Below are 22,522 nucleotides of genomic sequence, written 5' to 3'. Positions count from 1 at the left end.
TCCATGCTAGAAATATTTTTTTTTCGTAGACCAGTGTTATCAGCATTTCATAAGATTTTACACTTTTATTGACAAATCCATCAAATTTATGTAAAGTCTCAATAAGGCTGACCCTTATATTAGAAGACTTCTGCCCTTCTCCCCGGCAGCTGGATATCGGCTCCTGACTGATCAACCATTCTCAATTAATCAGTGCTTGTGGTTTATCACAATTTATGTGATTCTCTTTGTCCTCCTGATTTTTGAGGATTGACCAAAGGTTCTCAGTAGGGATGTTCTTGGCCATGGACACAAAATTTCAATGATTTGTTCAACGAGTTATGTAGTTACCACCTTTTCCTTGTGACGTGGTCTCCATCTAGCTGGAAAAGGCATTGCTCACCACCTAATTGCTCCTGGATCATTGGGAGAAGTTGCTCTTGGAGGATGGTTAGATCCCATGCTTTATTCATGGTAGTGTTCTTAGGCAAAATTATGAGTGAGCCCTCTCCATGGATGAAAAGCCCCCCACACATGAATGGTGCCAGGATGCTTTACTGTTGGGATGACACTGGACTCATGGTAGTGCTCACCTTTTCTTCTCCAGACAATCATTCGTCCAGATGTCCCAAGCAGTCTGAAGGGGGCTTCATCAGAGAGTATATCTTTACCCCAGTCCTCTGCAGTCCAATCCCTGCAGAACATCAGTCTATCCTTGATGTTTTTCTTGGAGAGAAATGTTTTGTTTGTTTTTTTGCTGCCCCTAGGAGCCATCCCCTAACTGTGCACTGCCTGCCTGCTGCCGTTCCTGAGCAAGCTCTGCACTGGTGGTGAACTGGTCCCATAGCGGGATCCTCTTTAGGAGACTTGCCACTTGCTGGACTTCCTTGGGTGCCCTGAAGCCTTCTTCACAGCAGTTGAACCTCTCTCTTTTTGAAGTTTTTCATGATCTGATAAATGTTTATATTTGCAATTCATATGATCGCTCTTCATTACAATCCAGAGTTAATGCAAATTAACACTATAAAAACTGAAGCAGCAAACGTTGTGAAAACCAAAATTTGTGTCGGTCTCAAAACCTTTGGCTACAACTAAACACCGCATATTTAGAGGTAACATTGAGTGACGAGCACATAGTTTACTTGGCTTGTGCTGATTTCATGTGCACTACTCACAGCTAAATCTGAATTCCGTACCTCAGGGTGCACGAATTTCTTTTTTAGCATTTGTACAGAGGCTGGAAAAATTAAGAACAGAGTTAAATGGGGCTTGTGCCCCAATGCTGAGTTCCCGGGAGAGCTAATAAAACACTGTCGGATAATTTAGCAATAGGGCTCAATTTGCACTACTAGGGCAACCCCTACTTGATCAAAATGTTTGGCGCCGAAAAAGTAATAAAGCCTATATTCCCCTCCCGTGTCGGCGACGTTCCCGCAGTGTCCGCACTCTCCCCAGGGCTATCGTGCGATGTTGTGACACGTGATCCTAGTCTGGTGTCACTGTCTCCACCTTCAGACAAATCGAACATGGAGGAAGTCCAGGCTGATCTCGGACCTCCTCTTCCTGCTCAATTCGACAGGAGGCGAGGACAGTGAGGCCAGCGCTAATTGGGGCGCCTGTGTCACAACATTGTATGAGAGCCCTGGGGAGAGCGAGTGCGGCACAGGAGGGGAGTATAAGCTTTATTATTTTATCGGGGTCAAGTATAGTGGACAACTTCTTTAAGCCGGGCAAACACATTAGATGGCTGTTGGCCAAATGATGATTCTGCCGATCTTTTGGCCGACAGCTGTCTCGCCCATGCACAGGAGCCCTGACTCTGGCGAGCGCTCCTATGTTCTCTTTGAGAAAGCCACCAACAAAAATGCCTGGCCTCTGCTTATCTCCGGAAGAACAAAGCAATCGGCAGTCCAAAATCAGAAATGCCATTTCCACATCTCGCTCGACGATCAGTTTACGTTTAACCTCTATAGATATATTTTTAAAAACTTCTCATTTTTAGGTTGTGTTTCTCCAGTACGATAGGTGTTGAATTTTCACAGTTTTTCTTTTTCTCCTGCATTTCCAAAGATCCTCATTATTCGAGGTCATAAACCGTACTCCGATCCCATCTCCTTTGATGGACTGGACCTCTCCTCTCGCTCAGGGCAAGAAGATGAAGACTCACTTCCGTCTTCAGATGAAGAGCTTCTGTCCCGGCCCCTCGGAGCCTTGCAGGATGCCCTTTACCCTCATTCTCCGCACAAGGCTTGCTTCCTTCGGCCTCTCAGAAGTTCTGCCAGCTCTGACAGTGAAGAAGGAGTTGAAACCAACGGAGCCACATCCGATACACCCCCTGAGCCGGCAGAGGAGGAATAGCACAGGGGGCGAGGAGACTGAAGCAGAGCAGCATTAAATAATTCATGGTACCTTTGGGATGAAACTACCTTAACAGCTTCAGTTTCCCCCTTCAGAATCTTGTGGTACGTAATGGGTGCTTGAACTTCTCCTACTTACCCCAAAGAGGAGCTGCTAACTCGAGGGGCGAGTATGAACCACGTGACGCAGGCTTGTGCCAGTCGGTAGGAGCATCGAACAAGACTCTTGTATGAAGTCGTTCTCATCATCAAATGTAGTTTATGATACTAATCTAAAGGTCAACGCTACATCTACAAGCTTTACCCCTGCCTAACAGTCACCTCTGAGGCGTCGAGAGGAAAGAGGGCAATTTACAGTCCCATATTGAATCCCGTACTTGCACTACATGGTGGAAAGAAGCCCTATCATTTATGGAAAATTAGTCCGTGACCCATTTACAGTTTTTCTAAGTGTGATTCTTTGTAAACTATATATGGATCAGTATTCCTGACACCTTTATACCGTATTTAGCAGGTTTCTCTACATCTTCTAGTCACAGACATGATACAAAACATGTCTTAAAAGCATCCCCTAATGACAGCGGGCAACCATTACATGGGCAATCATCTTCATGTCATGGGGTGTCCTTATTTTCATGGTTCTCCTAGTGATCACAGATGTACATTTTGGACCCATTCATGCTAGATAGAGTGGTATCCATGAACCCAGTGTATGTCACCAGTGCGGTCAACATGGCCAGGTCCAGTACATACAGTGCTAGGTCCAGTACATACGGTGTCAGGTCCAGTGCATACGGTGCCAGGTCCAGTGCATACGGTGTCAGGTACGGTGTCAGGTCCAGGACGTACGGTGTCAGGTCCAGGACGTACGGTGTCAGGTCCAGGGCGTACGGTGTCAGGTCCAGGGCCTACGGTGCCAGGTCCAGGGCCTACGGTGCCAGGTCCAGGGCATACGGTGTCAGGTCCAGGCATACGGTGCCAGGTCCAGGGCATACGGTGCCAGGTCCAGGGCATACGGTGCCAGGTCCAGGGCATACGGTGCCAGGTCCAGGACATACGGTGCCAGGTCCAGGACATACGGTGCCAGGTCCAGGACATACGGTGTCAGGCTTGATTTATAATAACCGGGAAAACCCCTGTAACAGGTGACCAAGTCATCCTTTTAAAAATGGCGGCATCCGCTGTTTGCTCCATGAAGTGCCTCTGTCACAATCCGTGATCCTACTCAAGCCCACGTAATGACTGCCTCTACTAGGCACAGTTCTTCAAGACCACTAGTAACAAGATGGCAGTATATACCTCTATATACGTCAAGGGAGCACTTCTGATAAGCTTAATATTTAGCATTACATACAATACTGACCCTTAAAGGGACCCTCCACCTCACACTAAAACTCTCACAATAAATGGATAATATATGAATAAAATACCTGGTGTCCTCCTTTTTATTTTTTCTGACGCTCTCCCTCTAATTTTTGGGCCCCTTTACATGTAGATCTAATGGCTGCCAGTTTCCTGTATGACTAGTGCGCTCTGGAAGACTTAAGACACTCCCCTTCCTGTGGGCTGGTCCACCTAAGAGCAGGGGAGGGGAGTGCCTCAGGTAGATTATTCACACCGTTGTTCCGTAGTATGAGTCATTCCCACCCCCACCCTCCTCCCCCACTCCCCCCGCGCGCTTTGATGGACCAGTCCAAAACAGGGAGGGATGACTCGGTGTAGATTACGCACACTGTTATGATAGTATGAGACATTCCCCCCCCCCCTTCCAGCCTCACATGGACCAATCCAGAGCAGAGGGAGTGGCTCAGCCTTCCAGAGCACAGAGGAAAAGGGACTGTGAATCAGAAGAACTATGCCAGAAAGACTAAAAATCAGAGCACCAGATATTTTAACTTTGTGACATTTTTTCTTTCATGAGGCGGAGTGTCCCTTTATCTGGCACTTCAGAATCTCCCACTGATAGCCCTGGGAATGAGCGAGGCTAGTCCTGATCTGTCCAGACACTACAACTACTACTGCCCCATCAGGCCCTGCATTTCTTACTGTTTCAATTCCTCCGTTTCGCCCCGGTGTTCTCCTTTTAAACGATTCCCAAAAATGGGAGATTTTTGTTGTTGTGTATTCGTGTGATGTTTTCCCTCTACAGCCAATCTCAGGGGCTCCTTTTCCGGGAACCCACCTCTCATCGTCTGACCTCAGGGCTGTACATCGGTTCTCATGGCACTGCGTCCATGAACTAAAAAGGGAATGTGACCAAGAGTTGTCTAAAAAGTTGACGCCGCCATCCATTTTTGTAACATTTTGGCTTCCCCTTTTCTATAGAGTATAACATACAAAGATGGCAGCTGACATGAATCGGGTGCCTCTAAGGGTTTAACCAAACTCTGCCAAGAAAGCCGCTATCCGGCCGGTTCTATGTCCTCCTCCTCCCTGCAGTATTCCTGACGCTCCAGGACAAGCCGCGTTACACTGTACATACTTCTATAGGACTATTTTGGTTATTGTAAAAGCTTCGGACCGATCGCAATGATGACACGAGCGATCTGTGGCTTGTTTTATATTCTCCTCGTTACCTACAAGGAGTCCGAGAGATGAAATTTACACTAGCCTTATGTTTAATGTCAGTAGTCACATTGGTGTATTGTGTAAAATGCAGAGGTCCCTTTAACTGGTGGGAAACTAATGGCCTTCATATTGCGCAGTTGTTAAAAAAAAAATTGAGTCACTTTGTAAATGCACTACAATACTTACGGTAGCTTGTGCTGACCCTAATACTTCAGAGCTGTATTCACAATTCTGCTGCTTGCTATTGGAAGTTCCCCGAGGCCGTGTGCACACGTTCCGGATTTTTCGCCTTTTTTTTGCTATAAAAACACAATAAAACCGCGAAAGAAACCGCATCCATTAATAGAATGCAATCCGCCATTTTTTGTGCACATGTGTTTTTTTTTCCGCATAAAAAACGCAGCACGTTCATTAATTTTGCTGATTTTTCGCATTTTTTGCTGCTATATATTACGTCATTTTACTACTTTTGTTTTTATATATATATTTATTAGTTTTTTTCCTACATTTTTTTTATTGTAGAGTGTCTACCATAAAAAAAAATAGAAATAATCAGCGCAGACACTGAGTCAGCGGGGAAATACTCGAAGTCTGCAGAATGTGAACAGAGACTGGGCCCTTACCTACGGCGCCATGTTCGGCTGGCAGATCCTATACCTTCTAATGACGATCACTTTAACCATTTACAGAGAGATAATTCCATGAAAAATACACAAGCATTTGTTAGCACACCATGAACCGATTCTGAACTACAACCTGTTATAGTCCAGAGCTGAACTCATAATTCTGCAGAGTTTTTACGCCCCCAGCAATCCTTGTTTCTTCCAAGCAAATTTCCAGTGGCCTTTAGAACACATTTGAGGGTTTTTCTCATCATCCCAAATGGGGTAAAATTGTAAAGTTCTTGTAAAAAGAATGTATCTCTTCTCCGTTCTCTAGAAAGGAGGGATTTTTCATTTTAGGCTACATTCCCGCAAGGAGCTTTTGGTGAGTTTTTAACTCTGCGCATTTAAAAAAAAAAAAAAAAAAAAACAGCACGTCATCTATTTTATTTTTTTACTGCTCGTTGTCTAGGTTCCCAGCCACCTCTGCAGTGTATTAGCGGTGGCCAGCCTCCTAGTAAAGCAGCGTAGCACTTACAAGCTCTTTAGTATAGAGCTTGCGTGCACTGCTGTGCATCGGAGAGCGCACTGTTCAGATTAACAGCTCGTAGCAAGTCGGTAGGTAGGGGAGCTGAATGCTCCTGAAAAACCCAGAATAGAAATAACCCTATAAAGGGAATTCGTCAGCATGTTTGTGCTGTGTAATCCAAGAGCAGCATGATGTAGGGGCAGAGACCCTGATTTTAGTGGTGTATCACTTGCTGGGCTGTATATTGCTGTTTCTATAAAATCAGTGTTTTATCCGCAGATTATAATTAGAGGACTAGGTGTCTCGTGCCTCCTGATCCAACCACACTCCCACCTCTGATTAGCGGCTATCAGTCACTGCACAGTGTACGCAGAAAGCTGCCAATCAGGGGTGTGGGCGGGGTTATACAGGGCTCTGCATTCTGAGCTCTGCTAGATCTGCAGCAGAGAAAACGGTGATGCTGCACCCAGTAAACAAAGTGGTACATAGCTGGAATCAGGGTCTCAGCCCCTACATCATGCTGCTGTCAGATTACATAGAAAAAGCCTGCTGACAGGTTCCCTTTAACAATCTCAGCTCATCTATATAGAAGTTGTTCAGCATTTGCTTATTTGCCCAAAAAGGATCATTAATACAATCTGTCCACCCACAGCGCCATGTTACTGGCAGCACAACCTCTGGTTACAGCGGGCGATGTGCTGCCAATAACGATGAGGTTTGTACAATGCGATCATCAGACCAGCGAGCAATTTGCACTGGATGATAATTGGGAAAGAGCGGTCTTTTCGGTTTATCGATTGATCGATTGATTGATTGTTTTCACGGACAACCAGCAGAATTGTGAATGCAGCTCTGGAGTATAATACAAACTCTACCAGGATCAGAACTGGACAAGTGCTGTGTGTATATATATATATATGTATATATATATCGACACTTCTAAGTGCTTTACATGTACAATGTTGATGTTCATATGTGTTCATTTTTTACGGTCCAAAGCAACATGGGCGACTTGCAGCCACCCGGGGGGTTTACGTCTCCCCCACATGGAGCTTGTGGTGACATGACGGAAGACTGATGCCTGAGGCCTTGATCCTTCTAGAGTCAAAGTATTGAAAATGTATAAAGTCTATAGAGTACAGATATATATATTGTTGCCTTCACGTGCAATAAGCCCCCCGCCGCGGCCCTCCGCAGCGCTTCGGTGACACTGTTTTTCTATATTCCACGAGCAGATTACGGGATTCTGACATGTCGTCCGCCGGCTGCGAGGAGCTGTGTACAGTGTCGGACGCTGCAGCGGACGGACCTCACCCCGACATTATGGGGGCGGCTCGGACCCCCGCTGTGTATATGTGTAAATCGTTATGCGTGCCAAATGCATCGGGGGCGGCGGCTGACAGCTCTCTGGGGTCTGGAAATGGGCCGGCATCGGACTTGTGTGAGTGCGGAGATGTTCAGTACAAGGGTGTGAGATTAGAGTGATGCTCTGCAGCACCATAAGGCATTGTGCGGCTAGAGTGATGCTCTGCAGCACCATAAGGCATTGTGCGGCTAGAGTGATGCTCTGCAGCGCCATAAGGCATTATGCAGCTAGAGTCATGCTCTGCAGCGCCATAAGGCGTTGTGCGGCTAGAGCGATGCTCTTCAGCGCCATAAGGCATTATGCAGCTAGAGTGATGCTCTGCAGGACCATAAGGCGTTGTGCGGCTAGAGCGATGCTCTTCAGCGCCATAAGGCATTATGCAGCTAGAGTGATGCTCTGCAGCGCCATAAGGCATTATGCAGCTAGAGTGATGCTCTGCAGCACCATAAGGCATTGTGCGGCTAGAGTGATGCTCTGCAGGACCATAAGGCATTGTGCGGCTAGAGTGATGCTCTGCAGGACCATAAGGCATTGTGCGGCTAGAGTGATGCTCTGCAGGACCATAAGGCATTGTGCGGCTAGAGTGATGCTCTGCAGGACCATAAGGCATTGTGCGGCTAGAGTGATGCTCTGCAGCGCCATAAGGCATTGTGCGGCTAGAGTGATGCTCTGCAGGACCATAAGGCTTTGTGCGGCTAGAGTGATGCTCTGCAGCGCCATAAGGCATTGTGCGGCTAGAGTGATGCTCTGCAGGACCATAAGGCATTATGCAGCTAGAGTGATGCTCTGCAGCGCCATAAGGCATTATGCAGTTAGTGATGCTCTGCAGGACCATAAGGCATTATGCGGCTAGAGTGATGCTCTTCAGCGCCATAAAGCATTATGCAGCTAGAGTGATGCTCTGCAGCGCCATAAGGCATTATGCAGCTAGAGTGATGCTCTGCAGCGCCATAAGGCATTATGCGGCTAGAGTGATGCTCTGCAGCACCATAAGGCATTGTGCGGCTAGAGTGATGCTCTGCAGCACCATAAGGCATTATGCGGCTAGAGTGATGCTCTGCAGCACCATAAGGCATTATGCGGCTAGAGTGATGCTCTGTAGCACCATAAGGCATTATGCGGCTAGAGTGATGCTCTGTAGCACCATAAGGCATTATGCGGCTAGAGTGATGCTCTGCAGCGCCATAAGGCATTGTGCGGCTAGAGTGATGCTCTGTAGCGCCATAAATCATTGTGCGGCTAGAGTGATGCTCTGCAGCGCCATAAGGCATTGTGCGGCTAGAGTGATGCTCTGCAGCGCCATAAGGCATTATGCGGCTAGAGTGATGCTCTGCAGCGCCATAAGGCATTGTGCGGCTAGAGTGATGCTCTGCAGCGCCATAAGGCATTGTGCGGCTAGAGTGATGCTCTGCAGCGCCATAAGGCATTATGCGGCTAGAGTGATGCTCTGCAGCGCCATAAGGCATTATGCGGCTAGAGTGATGCTCTGCAGCGCCATAAGGCATTGTGCGGCTAGAGTGATGCTCTGTAGCGCCATAAATCATTGTGCGGCTAGAGTGATGCTCTGCAGCGCCATAAGGCATTGTGCGGCTAGAGTGATGCTCTGCAGCGCCATAAGGCATTGTGCGGCTAGAGTGATGCTCTGCAGCGCCATAAGGCATTGTGCGGCTAGAGTGATGCTCTGCAGCGCCATAAGGCATTATGCGGCTAGAGTGATGCTCTGCAGCAACATAAGGCATTGTGCGGCTAGAGTGATGCTCTGCAGCACCATAAGGCATTGTGCGGCTAGAGTGATGCTCTGCAGCACCATAAGGCATTGTGCGGCTAGAGTGATGCTCTGCAGCGCCATAAGGCATTGTGCGGCTAGAGTGATGCTCTGCAGCGCCATAAGGCATTGTGCGGCTAGAGTGATGCTCTGTAGCGCCATAAGGCATTGTGCGGCTAGAGTGATGCTCTGCAGCACCATAAGGCATTGTGCGGCTAGAGTGATGCTCTGCAGCGCCATAAGGCATTGTGCGGCTAGAGTGATGCTCTGCAGCGCCATAAGGCATTGTGCGGCTAGAGTGATGCTCTGTAGCGCCATAAGGCATTGTGCGGCTAGAGTGATGCTCTGCAGCACCATAAGGCATTGTGCGGCTAGAGTGATGCTCTGTAGCGCCATAAGGCATTATGCAGCTAGAGTGATGCTCTGCAGCACCATAAGGCATTGTGCGGCTAGAGTGATGCTCTGCAGCACCATAAGGCATTGTGCGGCTAGAGTGATGCTCTGTAGCGCCATAAGGCATTGTGCGGCTAGAGTGATGCTCTGCAGCGCCATAAGGCATTGTGCGGCTAGAGTGATGCTCTGCAGCACCATAAGGCATTGTGTAACTAGTAGGGATTGTGATATTGAGGAAGTCGCTTTACAGGCATGGAAGAGTGATGTTCTGCAGGGCTGTGGGACTGGAGTGATGCTCTGAAGGCACATGAGGAATTGAGGACTTTTCAAGCACATTAGTGATGGCTGACTGTACATGGGAATAGCAGAGTTGTAGTCATGGGGTGTTGGCTCAATGCTCTGCAGACATGTAACGCATTGGTGTGATGCTCTGCAGACTCTTGGGCTTTACTTTGGTTCCTTGCAGTACACAAGAATGAAGTGTGATCTTCAGTCATGAGAAGGGTTGTATGCGGGGGTCTCTGGTATTAGGATGATCTTCTGCTGCCATATCTTGGCTGTTTGGTGAGACGCAATGTTCTGCAGACAGTGATTTAACACTTTGCACCTTTTTAGTTTTGCTCTGTATTACTGAACGGATTTCCAGAGTCCTCTGCAGTTCTGTCGACTTCTACCTGTCGTGTTATAATAGTGCCATACACCGCACCCATTCTGCACTTTTCTCCTGGTTGACATGACCCATGTGGCCGGAGGATCCAGTCTTAGTGGGGGATCATTGTAGTGACCCCTGGGGGCCACAGCTTCACTGTATTCAATAAATACATTGATACTAATAAACTCTGTTTTCTTTATGTGCTGCTTACTATCAGGGATTCATTAACCTGCATGGGGCAGCAGAACCAGCTGTATGACCGCGCCTAGGATGGGTCAGGCACTGAGCTACGCTATAGTTACCCGTACTCGCCTCACCAAGTCTACAAGTGTCCTGTCTACTGGCTCTGTACTGCGGAGAAGTAGGCACCTCATGGGTCTCCGGATGGTGCCGTCACTTGCCACCATGCTACTTTCAAGGACAATGCCTCCATGGACTACCCTCACCGACATTCTGTATGTAAAGGGTGGAAAATAGAGTTCCTGTCAGGTGTGACTTATGACTACAGCAGCAGATGGTCCATATGCTGAAACAATAAGACTGTGACCACATGGCAGCTTTCACCTCGGCGCAGGCCGCGTGGCCAAAAATCACTCGAGGCCATTGTGACATCGCGCAGTAATGCAGGTGAATGGGATTGCACTGCGACCTCCAGGGTAACATCACAACAAGCAGCTTGAAAAAGGTCGAAATCAGTTTGATTTTTTTTTTTTTACTTGCTTGTCCTTGAGAGACACAATGAGACCCCCATTCTCCGGCCTTAGAGGGGTTTTCCCATGAGCAAAGTACATTTTAATCAATAGATCTTGGAATAATAATAAGTTCCACTATTGGCTGTGTTAAAAAGAAGTGTTCCTGTGCTGAGATAATGTTATAAATGTCCCTCTGCTGTGTACTGTGTAATGGCTGTGTCTGACCGTGCAGGAACATGGTCTGCACATACCGTAGTAAAAGAGCGTATGCAGATAGGACAGCATAGGATCCGAGATGCTGCTTTCTGTGAGGTAAAACATTTTCCTGCTTGTTTAAAAACAATGTTTTACCTCACATTAAAAAAAAAAAATTACCTCACAGAAGAAAAATCAGCTGCGATTCCTCTTCTCCTTCCTCCCCTGCCTATTAGGTGTGGTATGTACCCTGTACGGTAAGACACGGCCATTACACAGTACATGGCAGGAGCACATGTATCAGCGGCAGAGAGTGATGTCACAGAGTATTATTCTAATCTACATCTTCTATGATCAGATGTAGATTTGGGCTGTAATTTATGCCAATTTCTAGCGATCTTATGACTATGCCGCTGCAAGAAGTTATTCATTCTGACCTTCAACGTCTCATGATAACTAGAAGGATCGTGTAGTTTCGGTTCTGTATGCAGATTATGGCAAGGTGCCCGGGCATGCCGGACATATGGGTTAGTGAGGTCATTATCCGTCACTACGCCCTTTTTGTATTTCATTTTTTTTAATTCCTTATAGTTTAGGATATTTTTTTCAATACTTAAAAAAAAAAAACTAAGGTTCCATGTGCTCTGAAATAGACGATCTGCTTTATTCTATAGCTACAAGGGAAGGAGCATTGCAGGATCACTGCAGAGAACCAAATCCTGTCACTGCGTTCACATGTTCATCATTGCTAGAAGTCCTACTGACGTCCTCACGAGGTCTGAGTGACGGGGGCTGCAGAGAAGACACAAGATGGTCAGACATGGAAGTGTCAGGATGGATATATACAGAAGGAGATTATAGTCACCTGTCCTACCGTGAATACACCACAGTCCAGCTGTCAATATCACCCCAACGAAGAAGGAGCTGAGGGTGACGCCAACCGCTGCCGCTATTCCGACCCCGTGTACGTCAGATTCTGGAAGAATATTGACCCCCGCTTAATTCAGATTATAGGATGAGTTTGACACGCATGCATTTAAAGGGTCATCCAGGACTATATATATATATATATATATATATATATATTTTTTTTTTTTTTTTTTTTTTTTTACTGTGGACCTAAGAACTAACAGGTAGTTAGTTGCTAACTACATACCCGTCCTTGCCACCGCAGAACAGATCTTTGCCGGCACAAAGCAGTCACTGACCGCTCCTGCTGGAGATTCTGCAGCTTCCAGTGACGTCTTAAGTTGACAGACCAGTAGCTTCTCTTCCGCTCTGTTGACGCAGTGTGACTGCCGATGTCATGCTGATTGATAGCCAGCACCCACTACATAACTGTGGGAAGCCAGCTGTCAATCAGCATGACGGCAGCCATCACGTTCCATCAGCAGCTGCTCTGTTTTGGATAACACCCATGACAGAAACAAAATTAACATCTACCCTGCTGTAAGTAAATAAGTAAAAGCAATAGTGCATGTAAATAGAGTATTTAATAAACACTGTTTTTGATAAAGTGTAAGGCCGGGTTCACATTGCGTTAATGCAGCCCGTTCAGCACATGCGTTAAATGGGCTGTGTTAACGCAAGTGCCGACTTGCTAGCGCAGATACTCCTAGCAGATGCTCTATCTGCACTGGCGGTGACGTACCCGGAAATGCTGCAGCCCGCGTCCCAGGGTCCGGCACTCAATGACGGCACATCGCTAGCACACGCCCTTCATGGGCGTGCGCTAGCTATGCACCCAAAATAGAGCTCAATGGCAGCGTTAATGGACTGCGTTACATCGCGTTATGCCGCGTTGTAACACAGTCCGTGTAACGGACTGCCAGAACGTAATGTGAACCTAGCCTAAGGCTTCTTTCACACTTCCATTTTTACAATCTGCACAGAATCCATCAAAATGTTGAAATGACGGATCCTGTGCAGATTGTAAAAAACTGGTGCACTGGGACCATTTTTCTGACGGACCCGTCGAGGCTCTGTGCACCTGTTGTGTATGCGTCTTCACTGCGGTATTCCGCATACACAACACAGGTTAAAAATAATTTAAAAAATCGCAATATTCTCACCATTTGGCGTCCCGCGCAGCGTTACCGATGCTCGCGATGATCCCGGCAGCTGGCGCTCCCAGTAATGTCTTGCGTGCAATGACCTCTGATGACGTCATCGGGTCATTTTGCAATGCATTACTGGAAACGCCTGCTGCTGGGAGCATCGCAAGCATCGGTAACGCTGCGCGGGACGCCAAATGGTGAGAATATTCCCTGACGGGAAATTCTTCCGCGCATGCTCAGTTTGAAAAGACGGCATCCGTCACTGGATTCCTGCTTTTCACAGTCAGCGACGGATCCTGCCGCCATAGGCTTCCATTATATCCAACGACGGACAGCGCAGGATCAGTCGCTGAGCGATTTTCCGACATGCAGAAAAAACGTTACTCTGTGCATTGTCCACGTCCGACGGACAGCGGTTTTCCGACGGATCCAGTGCACGACGGATGAAACGGAAGGCCATCCGTCACAATCAGTCGCTAATAGAAGTCTATGAGAAAAAAACAGGATCCAGCAGAAACATTTGCTGGATCCTGTTTTTTCAAAAATCGACGGATTTCGACGGGAGCAAAAAGAAGGAATTGTGAAAGAGGCTTAAAAGCCATCCCACCAGCATTAAAGGGAATCTGTAACCTCATTTTTGGTCTATAAGCTGCAGCCACCGCCATTAGGGGCTTATTTACAGCATTCTGTAATGCATTCTGTAATGCTGTAGATAAGCCCCCCGATGTATCCTGAAAGATGAGAAAAAGAGGTTAGATTATACTCACCCAGGGGCGGTCCCGCTGCAGTCTGGTCCGATGGAAGTCACGGTCCGGGGCCTCCCATCTTCATACGATGACGTCCTCTTCCTTACTTCTGTCGCGGCTCTGGCGCAGGCGTACTGATTTGCCCTGTTGAGGGCAGAGCAAAGTACTGCAGTGCGCAGGCGCCGGGAAAGGTCAGAGAGGTTCAGCACCTGTGCACTGCAGTACTTTGTGCTGCCCTCAAGAGGGAAAATCAGTACGCCTGCGCCGCAGCCTCAACAGAAGCAAGGATGATGATGACATCGTATGAAGATGGGAGGCCCCAGACCGGACTACGACGCCCATCGGACCGGACCAGACCGCCCCTGGGTGAGTATAATCTAACTTGTTTTTCTCATCTTTCAGGTTACATTGGGGGCTTATCTACAGCATTACAGAATGCATTACAGAATGCTGTAGATAAGCCCCTGATGGCGGTGGCCGCATCTTATAGGCGAAAAATGAGGTGGCAGATTCCCTTTAAGGTGTACCACAATCGGGATGGTCCTATCCTCTACCATTAACCCCTTAACGACTGACGATACGCCTTTTAACGGCGGCAGTTAAGGGTACTTATTCCTCAGTGCCAATTTTTAACAGCACTGAGAAATAAGGTTATAGCAATACCCCCCCTTCCCCCGGGATCCGTTGAAGCGCTCCAGAGCTATAACCTCATAAAGTGACAGTGGTCAGAATTATAAAAAGGGTCTCGGTCATTAAGTACATAATTGGCTCTGTCACTAAGGGGTTAGTGGCCAATGTGAACATGCTCCTATTTTGTATGCAAGCGAAGCAGCTGAATCACCGGCAGGAAAAGTGAGCGACCGCTCCGAGCTGGCGAAGGGTAGAAAAGGCAGGTTGTTAGTAGCTAACTGCCTGTATGTTTATTGGCTCATAGTAAAAAAATAATAATTTAGTCCTGGATAAACCATTTAATTTGATGAACTCCTTCGGACATCTGTTTTTCACATACATGGTTTTGACAGATTATCCACAAAAAATGAAATATCTGTTTTTAGGATACGGTCAGACGGCCGTATATTCTCTCGTTTAAAAAAAAATTGTAGAAACTTGATTCCAGCTCAGCCAGTTGCTCTTTGCTCATCCACCCGGGGCCCAGACTCCGGCCTCACATCAAGGATGATAGAAAATATTGGAGTCCGGCTCAACAGTGACTGCAGTCTTAGGCTACTTTCACACTAGAGTCGGACTCGGCCCGTCGCAGTGCGTCGGGCCGAGGTTCCGACGCTAGCAGTGAAACGGAGGCAGCGGATGCATTTTTCCTGCGCATCCGCTGCTCCATTGTAAGGTGCGGGGAGGTGGGGGCGGAGTTCTGGCCGCGCATGCGCGGTCAGAAAAAGCGGTCCGTCGGCAGCAAAAAACGTTACATGTAACGTTTTTTGCTCCCAGCGGTCCGCCACAAGACGGCGCAACCGTCGCACGACGATTGCAACGTGTGTCAATGCGTCGCTAATGTTAATCTATGGGGCAAAAACGCATCCTGCAAACAACTTTGCAGGATGCGTTATTTCCCCTAAACGACGCATTGCGACGTATTGCAAAAAACACTAGTGTGAAAGTAGCCTTAATCATGAGTAGGACTGCCTAGTGCAGTCGAAACACATCGACTGGGTCATGTCGACCATGTGCATTTTTCTTTAGTATGCACCATATTTTCTTTTGGAAAGAAAAGTAAAATCCAGTCCTGTTGAGTCGGACTCCAATTTTTTTCTATAAAAAAAAAAAAATTGGGCCGATTATACAAATGACACTTCTGTCAGAATTTGAGCAAAGTGTCAGTACTGTGTGATCCAATCATCTCGGATGAGAGAGGCATAGCACAAGTGAGAAGATGGAGAACAAAATGTCTCGCGATAATCGGACTGCACTCAGATGTCATCCAAGTGTAATCTGATGATTTACTATGCACCCATAGACTAGAATGAGAAAACCATTGCCAGGTCCTGCCCCATAGTATAACATTGGTTCGAGTGCCACCTGGCAAATCATCGGACAGCACTCGTCTAATGCGGGGGGTGAGCGAGCCCTTAATCAAATTTGCAGACCAAAATCGTCCATGCAAGTGAACAAGCTCATAAATAACGGACGGCATTCATGCCAATCATGTGTACTCTTTACCATCCATTTTTTTACTGTTCATTGGGTAAGAGAAGCCTGGATATTTTTTTTTATTTTTTTTGCATACAAGAAAAACAGAGGTCACACTGAGGACAAGACCAAAAATGGATGAAAATCGGATCCAGTGCGCTTCCGAAAAATCGTATTTTCTCATATGAAAAAATACTGACATGTAAATGAAGCAATACTGTGAGATGGATTTTTAAAGGAACACTGCAAAGTAAAGTATGGTGGGTAGTGATGGACGGGTGAGACTGCTGTGTCTGCCCCAGGTCTGCTTTACACTCTGCAGTAAGAGGAAATTTGTGCATCATCTACATAGAGTCACCCGCCATTTATTTCATTTGCACACACATTAAAGTTTGGCTGCCTGCAGCCACCACTAGAGGGAGCTCACTATATACAGATATTTTTTTTTTAGTAACAGCTCTAAAATATGTCTTAAAGGGAACATGTCAGAAAGTTTATCTCCCCTTTCCAAAATTATCTCCCCTTTCCAAAATTATTTATATGACTGTGTAACCCTTAAGAAATATAAGCCAATCGATTCATTTATGACCTCAAAGTTCTTATCCATCAGCTGAAAAAAATATTGCAAGTTGTGACTAAGTGCATTGGGGTGTGACGTGCACTTACAGTTAGGCCGGTTTCACACGTCAGTGGCTCCGGTACGTGAGGTGACAGTTTCCTCACGTACCGGAGACACTGACTCACGTAGACACATTGATTTCAATGTGTCTCTGCACATGTCAGCGTGTTTTCACGGACCGTGTGTCCGTGTTCAAAACACGGAGACATGTCAGTGTTCGTGGGAGCACACGGATTACACGGACCCATTAAAGTCAATGGGTCCGTGTAAAACACGTACCGCACACGGACGCTGTCCGTGTGCAGTCCGTGTGCCGTGCAGGAGACAGCGCTACAGTAAGCGCTGTCCCCCCCACATGGTGCTGAAGCCGCCATTCATATCTTCTCTCCAGCAGCGTTCGCTGGAAAGAAGATATGAAAAATCCTTTTTTTGTGTGTGTTTTCGTGTTTAAAATAAAGATCCCTGTCCCAAACCCCCTCCACCCCTATGGGAGAGGAGCCGCATATTCATGACTGTAATGGGCGGACGCTGCGAGGGAGCCGGGTGAGTATTTTATTACCAGCGGGCGGGTGCACAGGGGGTGGGAGGGGGGTGGTGACAGGGATCTTTATTTTAAACACAAAAAAAACACACACAAAAAGGATTTTTCATATCTTCTATCCAGCGAACGCTGCTGGAGAGAAGATATGAATGGCGGCTTCAGCACCAGATGCAGGGGACAGCGCTTATCTCTAGCGCTGTCTCCTGCACGCTCCGTGTGGTACCCAGTCGGCACACGGGCGGCACACGTGTGCGACATGGATGGCCTACGTGTGCTCACGGACACACGGATTACTCCTGTACCCATTTTTTCGGTACCGGAATTATCTGGACGTGTGAGACTGGCCTTAAAGTGCATGTGCACTTCTCAGCCTTGCACTGTATTTCCTACCTAGTAGCTCCCTCACTTTGTTGATTGACAGACAATTTGCACTGGTACACAACCAACGACCTGTCAATCAGCCAAGGGAGAGTGTTGCTAGGAAGGAAACGATGTGAGGCCTAGAAATTGTAAGTGCATCTACACGCCCCAATGCACTTTCAGACATAACTTAAACATGATTTTTGAAACGGCACTTTTGAGTCATAAAAGGATCAAATGGCTTATCTTATCAAGGGCTACACAGTCCTATACATGATTTGGGGGAGGTGATAAGTTTTAAACAGGTTCCCTTCAAAAGGGAACACGTTCTGTGTAATCTGAGAGCAGCATTATGTAGGAGCAGAGACCCTGATTCCAGCGATATATCACTTACCAGGCTGTTTTTTGCTGTTTCAATACAGTGTTTTATCGGCAGGAGATTATCACTAGGGGACTAGGTGTCTCGTGCCTTCTAGTCCAACCCCGCCCACACCACTGATTGGCAGCTGTCAAAATACAATCAGTGGTGTGGGCGAGGTTACACAGAGCTCAGCATTTAGAGCACTGCTAGATCTGCAGCAGAGAAAACTGTGATTCTATCACAACTGTTGCAGCCATTAAACTAAGTGATACATCGCTGGAATCAGAGTCTCTGCCCCTACAATATGCTGCTGTCAGATTACATAACAAAAACCTGCTGACAGATTATCTTTAAGCCCTTGGCTTAAATATGTACATCAAATCCATACAGAAAAAAACCCCAGCCCTCATATGGCTCCATTATTGGAAAAATAAGGTTAAGCGTTTCAGGATATCGAGACATAAAAACCAAAAATAATAAAAAAATTTAAGTATCAAAATCTAAAAAATAAAAATCTACAAATTTTTTATCCCGGGTAGGATGAACGCTGTATTTTTTTTTTCAGCCGCTTTTTATCCTCACGTTTTCTGCAACTGTTCACACCAAAATACACAATAACAATCTTCTCTGATTATTGCGTTTTTTTTGTCATATTCTTTAATTAATGCTTTTTTTTTTTTTGCAAATTTGAAGCAGCACTTTTTCATGCTCTTCTTATTTTTAGTACAGAAACATTTTGATTCTGCTGGTAAAAACACAACTGTTTATTCTTTACATGCGGTTTGCGTTTTTTCAGGCTTCCCATAAAAGCCTACAGAGAAAAAAAACGCACCAAAAAAAGCACAGTTCAACATTTTTTTAGACAGTGGGCAGGGGTTGTCATGAAATCACATCCGATTTGCTGCATTTAACTGTCCAAGCCGATTTTATGCACAAAAAAATACAACAAAGTCGACAAAAACTAAATTATGGCAACAAAAAAAAAAAATTTGAAAAAAAAATGTGGCGCAATAAGCACATGAGGTCTGAAGATTGTTTTGTTGTCCACAGATCCCTTGATCAAACTGGCTCTTGACCAATAAAACACTTGTTTTTCCCCCTGTATAGACCAATGGGCCTCAACGTGGCTTGTGGGCCCCTAAATGTGACTAGCGGGCAGCTACATGTGACTTGTGGGCCACTAAATGTGGCTCATAGGCCCCTAAATGTGACTAGCGGGCAGCTACATGTGGTTCGTGGGCCACTAAATGTGGCTCATAGGCCCCTAAATGTGACTAGCGGGCAGCTACATGTGGTTCGTGGGCCACTAAATGTGACTAGCAGGCAGCTACATGTGGCTCGTGGGCCCCTAAATGTGACTAGCAGGCAGCTACATGTGGCTCGTGGGCCACTAAATGTGGCTCATAGGCCCCTAAATGTGACTAGCGGGCAGCTACATGTGGCTCGTGGGCCTCTACATGTGGCTCATAGGCCCCTAAATGTGACTAGCGGGCAGCTACATGTGGCTCGTGGGCCACTAAATGTGGCTCATAGGTCCCTAAATGTGACTAGCGGGCAGCTACATGTGGCTCGTGGGCCACTAAATGTGGCTCATAGGCCCCTAAATGTGACTAGCGGGCAGCTACATGTGGCTCGTGGGCCTCTACATGTGGCTCATAGGCCCCTAAATGTGACTAGCGGGCAGCTACATGTGGCTCGTGGGCCTCTACATGTGGCTCATAGGCCCCTAAATGTGTCTAGCGGGCAGCTACATGTGGCTTGTGGGCCTCTACATGTGGCTCATAGGCCCCTAAATGTGACTAGCGGGCAGCTACATGTGGCTCGTGGGCCTCTACATGTGGCTCATAGGCCCCTAAATGTGACTAGCGGGCAGCTACATGTGGCTTGTGGGCCACTAAATGTGGCTCATAGGCCCCTAAATATGACTAGCGGGCAGCTACATGTGGCTCGTGGGCCTCTACTTGTGGCTCATAGGCCCCTAAATATGACTAGCGGGCAGCTACATGTGGCTCGTGGGCCTCTACTTGTGGCTCATAGGCCCCTAAATATGACTAGCGGGCAGCTACATGTGGCTCGTGGGCCTCTACTTGTGGCTCATAGGCCCCTAAATATGACTAGCGGGCAGCTACATGTGGCTCGTGGGCCTCTACTTGTGGCTCATAGGCCACTAAATGTGACTAGCGGGCAGCTACATGTGGCTCGTGGGCCTCTACTTGTGGCTCATAGGCCCCTAAATGTGACTAGCGGGCAGCTACATGTGGCTCGTGGGCCCCTAAATGTGACTAGCGGGCAGCTACAGGTGGCTCGTGGGCCTCTACATGTAATAATGAAAAAATGAGGGTGCACTATTATCAAACAATGTAAGTAGTAGGGTGCAAAACCTGGTCTGGCATAAAATACTACAAAAGGGGAAAAGAGAAACAGACTAGACCAATGATGGTATGCACATCCTCATAATAAAGTATCAAAATAACCTTTATTTCACCTAAAGCACAGAAATGCTCTACATGTGGCTCGTGGGTCCGTAAATGTGGCTCATAGGCCCCTAAATGTGACTTGTGGTTCCCAAATGTGGCTCGTGGGCCCCGAAGGGTGTGTGCACACGTAGAATGAGCCTCTGCAGATTTTTCCTCAGCGGACTTGATAAATCCGCAGGGCAAAATGGTGCATTTTTATTGCGGATTTACTGCGGTTTTTGTGCGGCTTCCACTGCGGTTTTACACCTGCGGTCTTCTATTAAGGAGCAGGTGTAAAACAGTTGCGGATTCCGCACAAAGAATTCACATGCTGCGGAATGTAAACCGCTGCGTTTCCGCACGTTTTTTTCTGCACCATGTGCACTGCGGATTGCGTTTCCTATAGGTTAACATGGTACTGTAAATACATGAGAAACCGCTGCGGATCCGCAGCGTGTGCACATAGCCGAAATGTGACTCGTGGTTCCCAAATGTGACTCGTGGGCCCCTAAATGTGACTCACGGGCAGTTACATGTGACTCGTAGGCAGCTACATGTGGCTCCTGGGCAGTTACATGTGACTCGTGGGCATCTACACATGGCCCTTGGGCCCCTACATGTGGCTCCTCAAGTACTTTTAAGCACTAGTATCACCAAGGATATTGTACTATATGACAGAATATACAAGTCCCACCCTCACACCAATAAGAAATACCCCGAAACACCGAGGTTTTTACAAATTTGCTTTGCCCATCTCCCTTTTGTGATCAGGCTCATTCTCTGAATAAACTCCGTCCACTTTTGTTGTCCGTTCTTACCTTGATGATCAGAAACTGGGACTTTCTTACGACCTAAAATAGAGACAAGACGTGAGGGTGCAACATTCTCGGTTATGGCGCTATTATACAGGGGCTGTACAGTGACCGAGGGCGGTAGCCGCGGACGAGCTGCTGATCCACCACGCGCTGGCATTTTACAGGAAAATCATGTCCCAGTGTGCGGTCCGGTGTGCGGTGCATCACATCCACTTGTAGGCCGCAGGCCTCCGCTTTCTCCAGGCCTCCATCTTCCAGAGCCGCCTCACATAACTCGGGGCCGGGGACACCCGGTTTGTTTCAACAAGCAAAACTTTAGTGAACAGTCCAAGTTCATCATATTGTAACACAACACTTCTTCGTTCCTGTTTCCTTGATACGGCGCATCTTCAGCGTCACTATCCGTTCCTCCTGGACTATCCCTATATTTACAGCCCCAGGTATCTCCCATACAATTCCGCAGCACACCCGTGATCCGCTACCCTCCCTTCATGCGGTTCCACGTCCATTGCTCACTACGCCAGAGGATAAGGCACTATCTGTAGTACCTGTACCGAATCTTGAGTTCCATCGTTGCACGAATATCCACAAGGGATCCTAGTAAGGCCTCCCACTGCCCCGAACGATAGATGCTCATTCACTGCAACTTCAACTTGGTTACTGTACTTCCCTAACTTATCTTGCTATCATAAAGCAGTCCCTTTTACTGGGGCTTTCCTCTCCCACCATGGGCTGGTCCCAAACTTTATGTCTGTAGCTCACAGATATACCTTTACAAACATGCATGGCATTTGCATACAGTAACCATATTACATTTATACTGCTTACCAAAGTCTTATCCTATGGTCTCTATTTTGAGTCCTAAATTCTAACTTATGCATTATATCAGTTATCTTATACTTTACACTCCCTACAGCCGTGCTGCACACTATGCCAGCGTGATTCGTGTCTTTAGGGGTGAGAACACAGTGCTACAGTCCACCACTCTTACAGGGGCATTACTGACCTGTGCTGGACAGGACCAGGGGACGGGTGGGAGCAGAAATGGTGACCAGCAGAGGTTGTGTCACTGTGCGCTGGAGCTCAGGCCTCAAGAACAAGGGAGCAGCACCAAGACGGGTGCAGAGGTCCTCAGTATTGTGACACTGAAAGTATGAAGCGAGAAATAAAGCTGGAGCAGAGAGTTAATTATTAATTAATAGGTTGTTGTTTTATTAGTTTGGACAATGATGCAGTGATGCCAAATAAGTATTTCTGTATGCAGCTGTTGGGATGGTCTCTTCATTCAATACCCTCGCTCGCCTGCTCCTGATCCAATCCATTA

General features: G+C 47.1%; 2 protein-coding genes across 8 annotated transcripts in view; one reads left to right on the top strand and one right to left on the bottom strand.

Moving 5' to 3' along the window:
* Window positions 1-2,835, top strand: part of EVI5L (ecotropic viral integration site 5 like) — a 72,889-nt gene extending 70,054 nt beyond the window's left edge. For all 7 annotated transcript variants that reach the window (XM_069766811.1, XM_069766807.1, XM_069766806.1 and 4 more), the window contains one exon: window positions 2,050-2,835. In XM_069766811.1, coding sequence (XP_069622912.1) covers window positions 2,050-2,337 — 288 coding nt within the window. In that variant the 3' untranslated portion in view covers window positions 2,338-2,835. The remainder of the gene's footprint in view (window positions 1-2,049) is intronic.
* Window positions 2,836-11,743: 8,908 nt separating this feature from the next.
* The window catches only part of TGFBR3L (transforming growth factor beta receptor 3 like), a 36,955-nt gene continuing 26,176 nt past the window's right edge, over window positions 11,744-22,522 (bottom strand). Inside the window, exons 6-9 of the mRNA XM_069762444.1 lie at window positions 22,205-22,343; window positions 21,202-21,234; window positions 11,964-12,074; window positions 11,744-11,890 (exon numbers count right to left, since the gene is read on the bottom strand). Of these exons, the coding sequence (XP_069618545.1) occupies window positions 11,868-11,890; window positions 11,964-12,074; window positions 21,202-21,234; window positions 22,205-22,343 (306 nt within the window). The 3' untranslated portion in view covers window positions 11,744-11,867. The remainder of the gene's footprint in view (window positions 11,891-11,963; window positions 12,075-21,201; window positions 21,235-22,204; window positions 22,344-22,522) is intronic.

This window comes from Ranitomeya imitator, chromosome 4, assembly GCF_032444005.1.
Source record: "Ranitomeya imitator isolate aRanImi1 chromosome 4, aRanImi1.pri, whole genome shotgun sequence".
Taxonomy (NCBI): Eukaryota; Metazoa; Chordata; class Amphibia; order Anura; family Dendrobatidae; genus Ranitomeya; species Ranitomeya imitator.
This window is presented reverse-complemented; position numbering and strand designations above follow the sequence as displayed.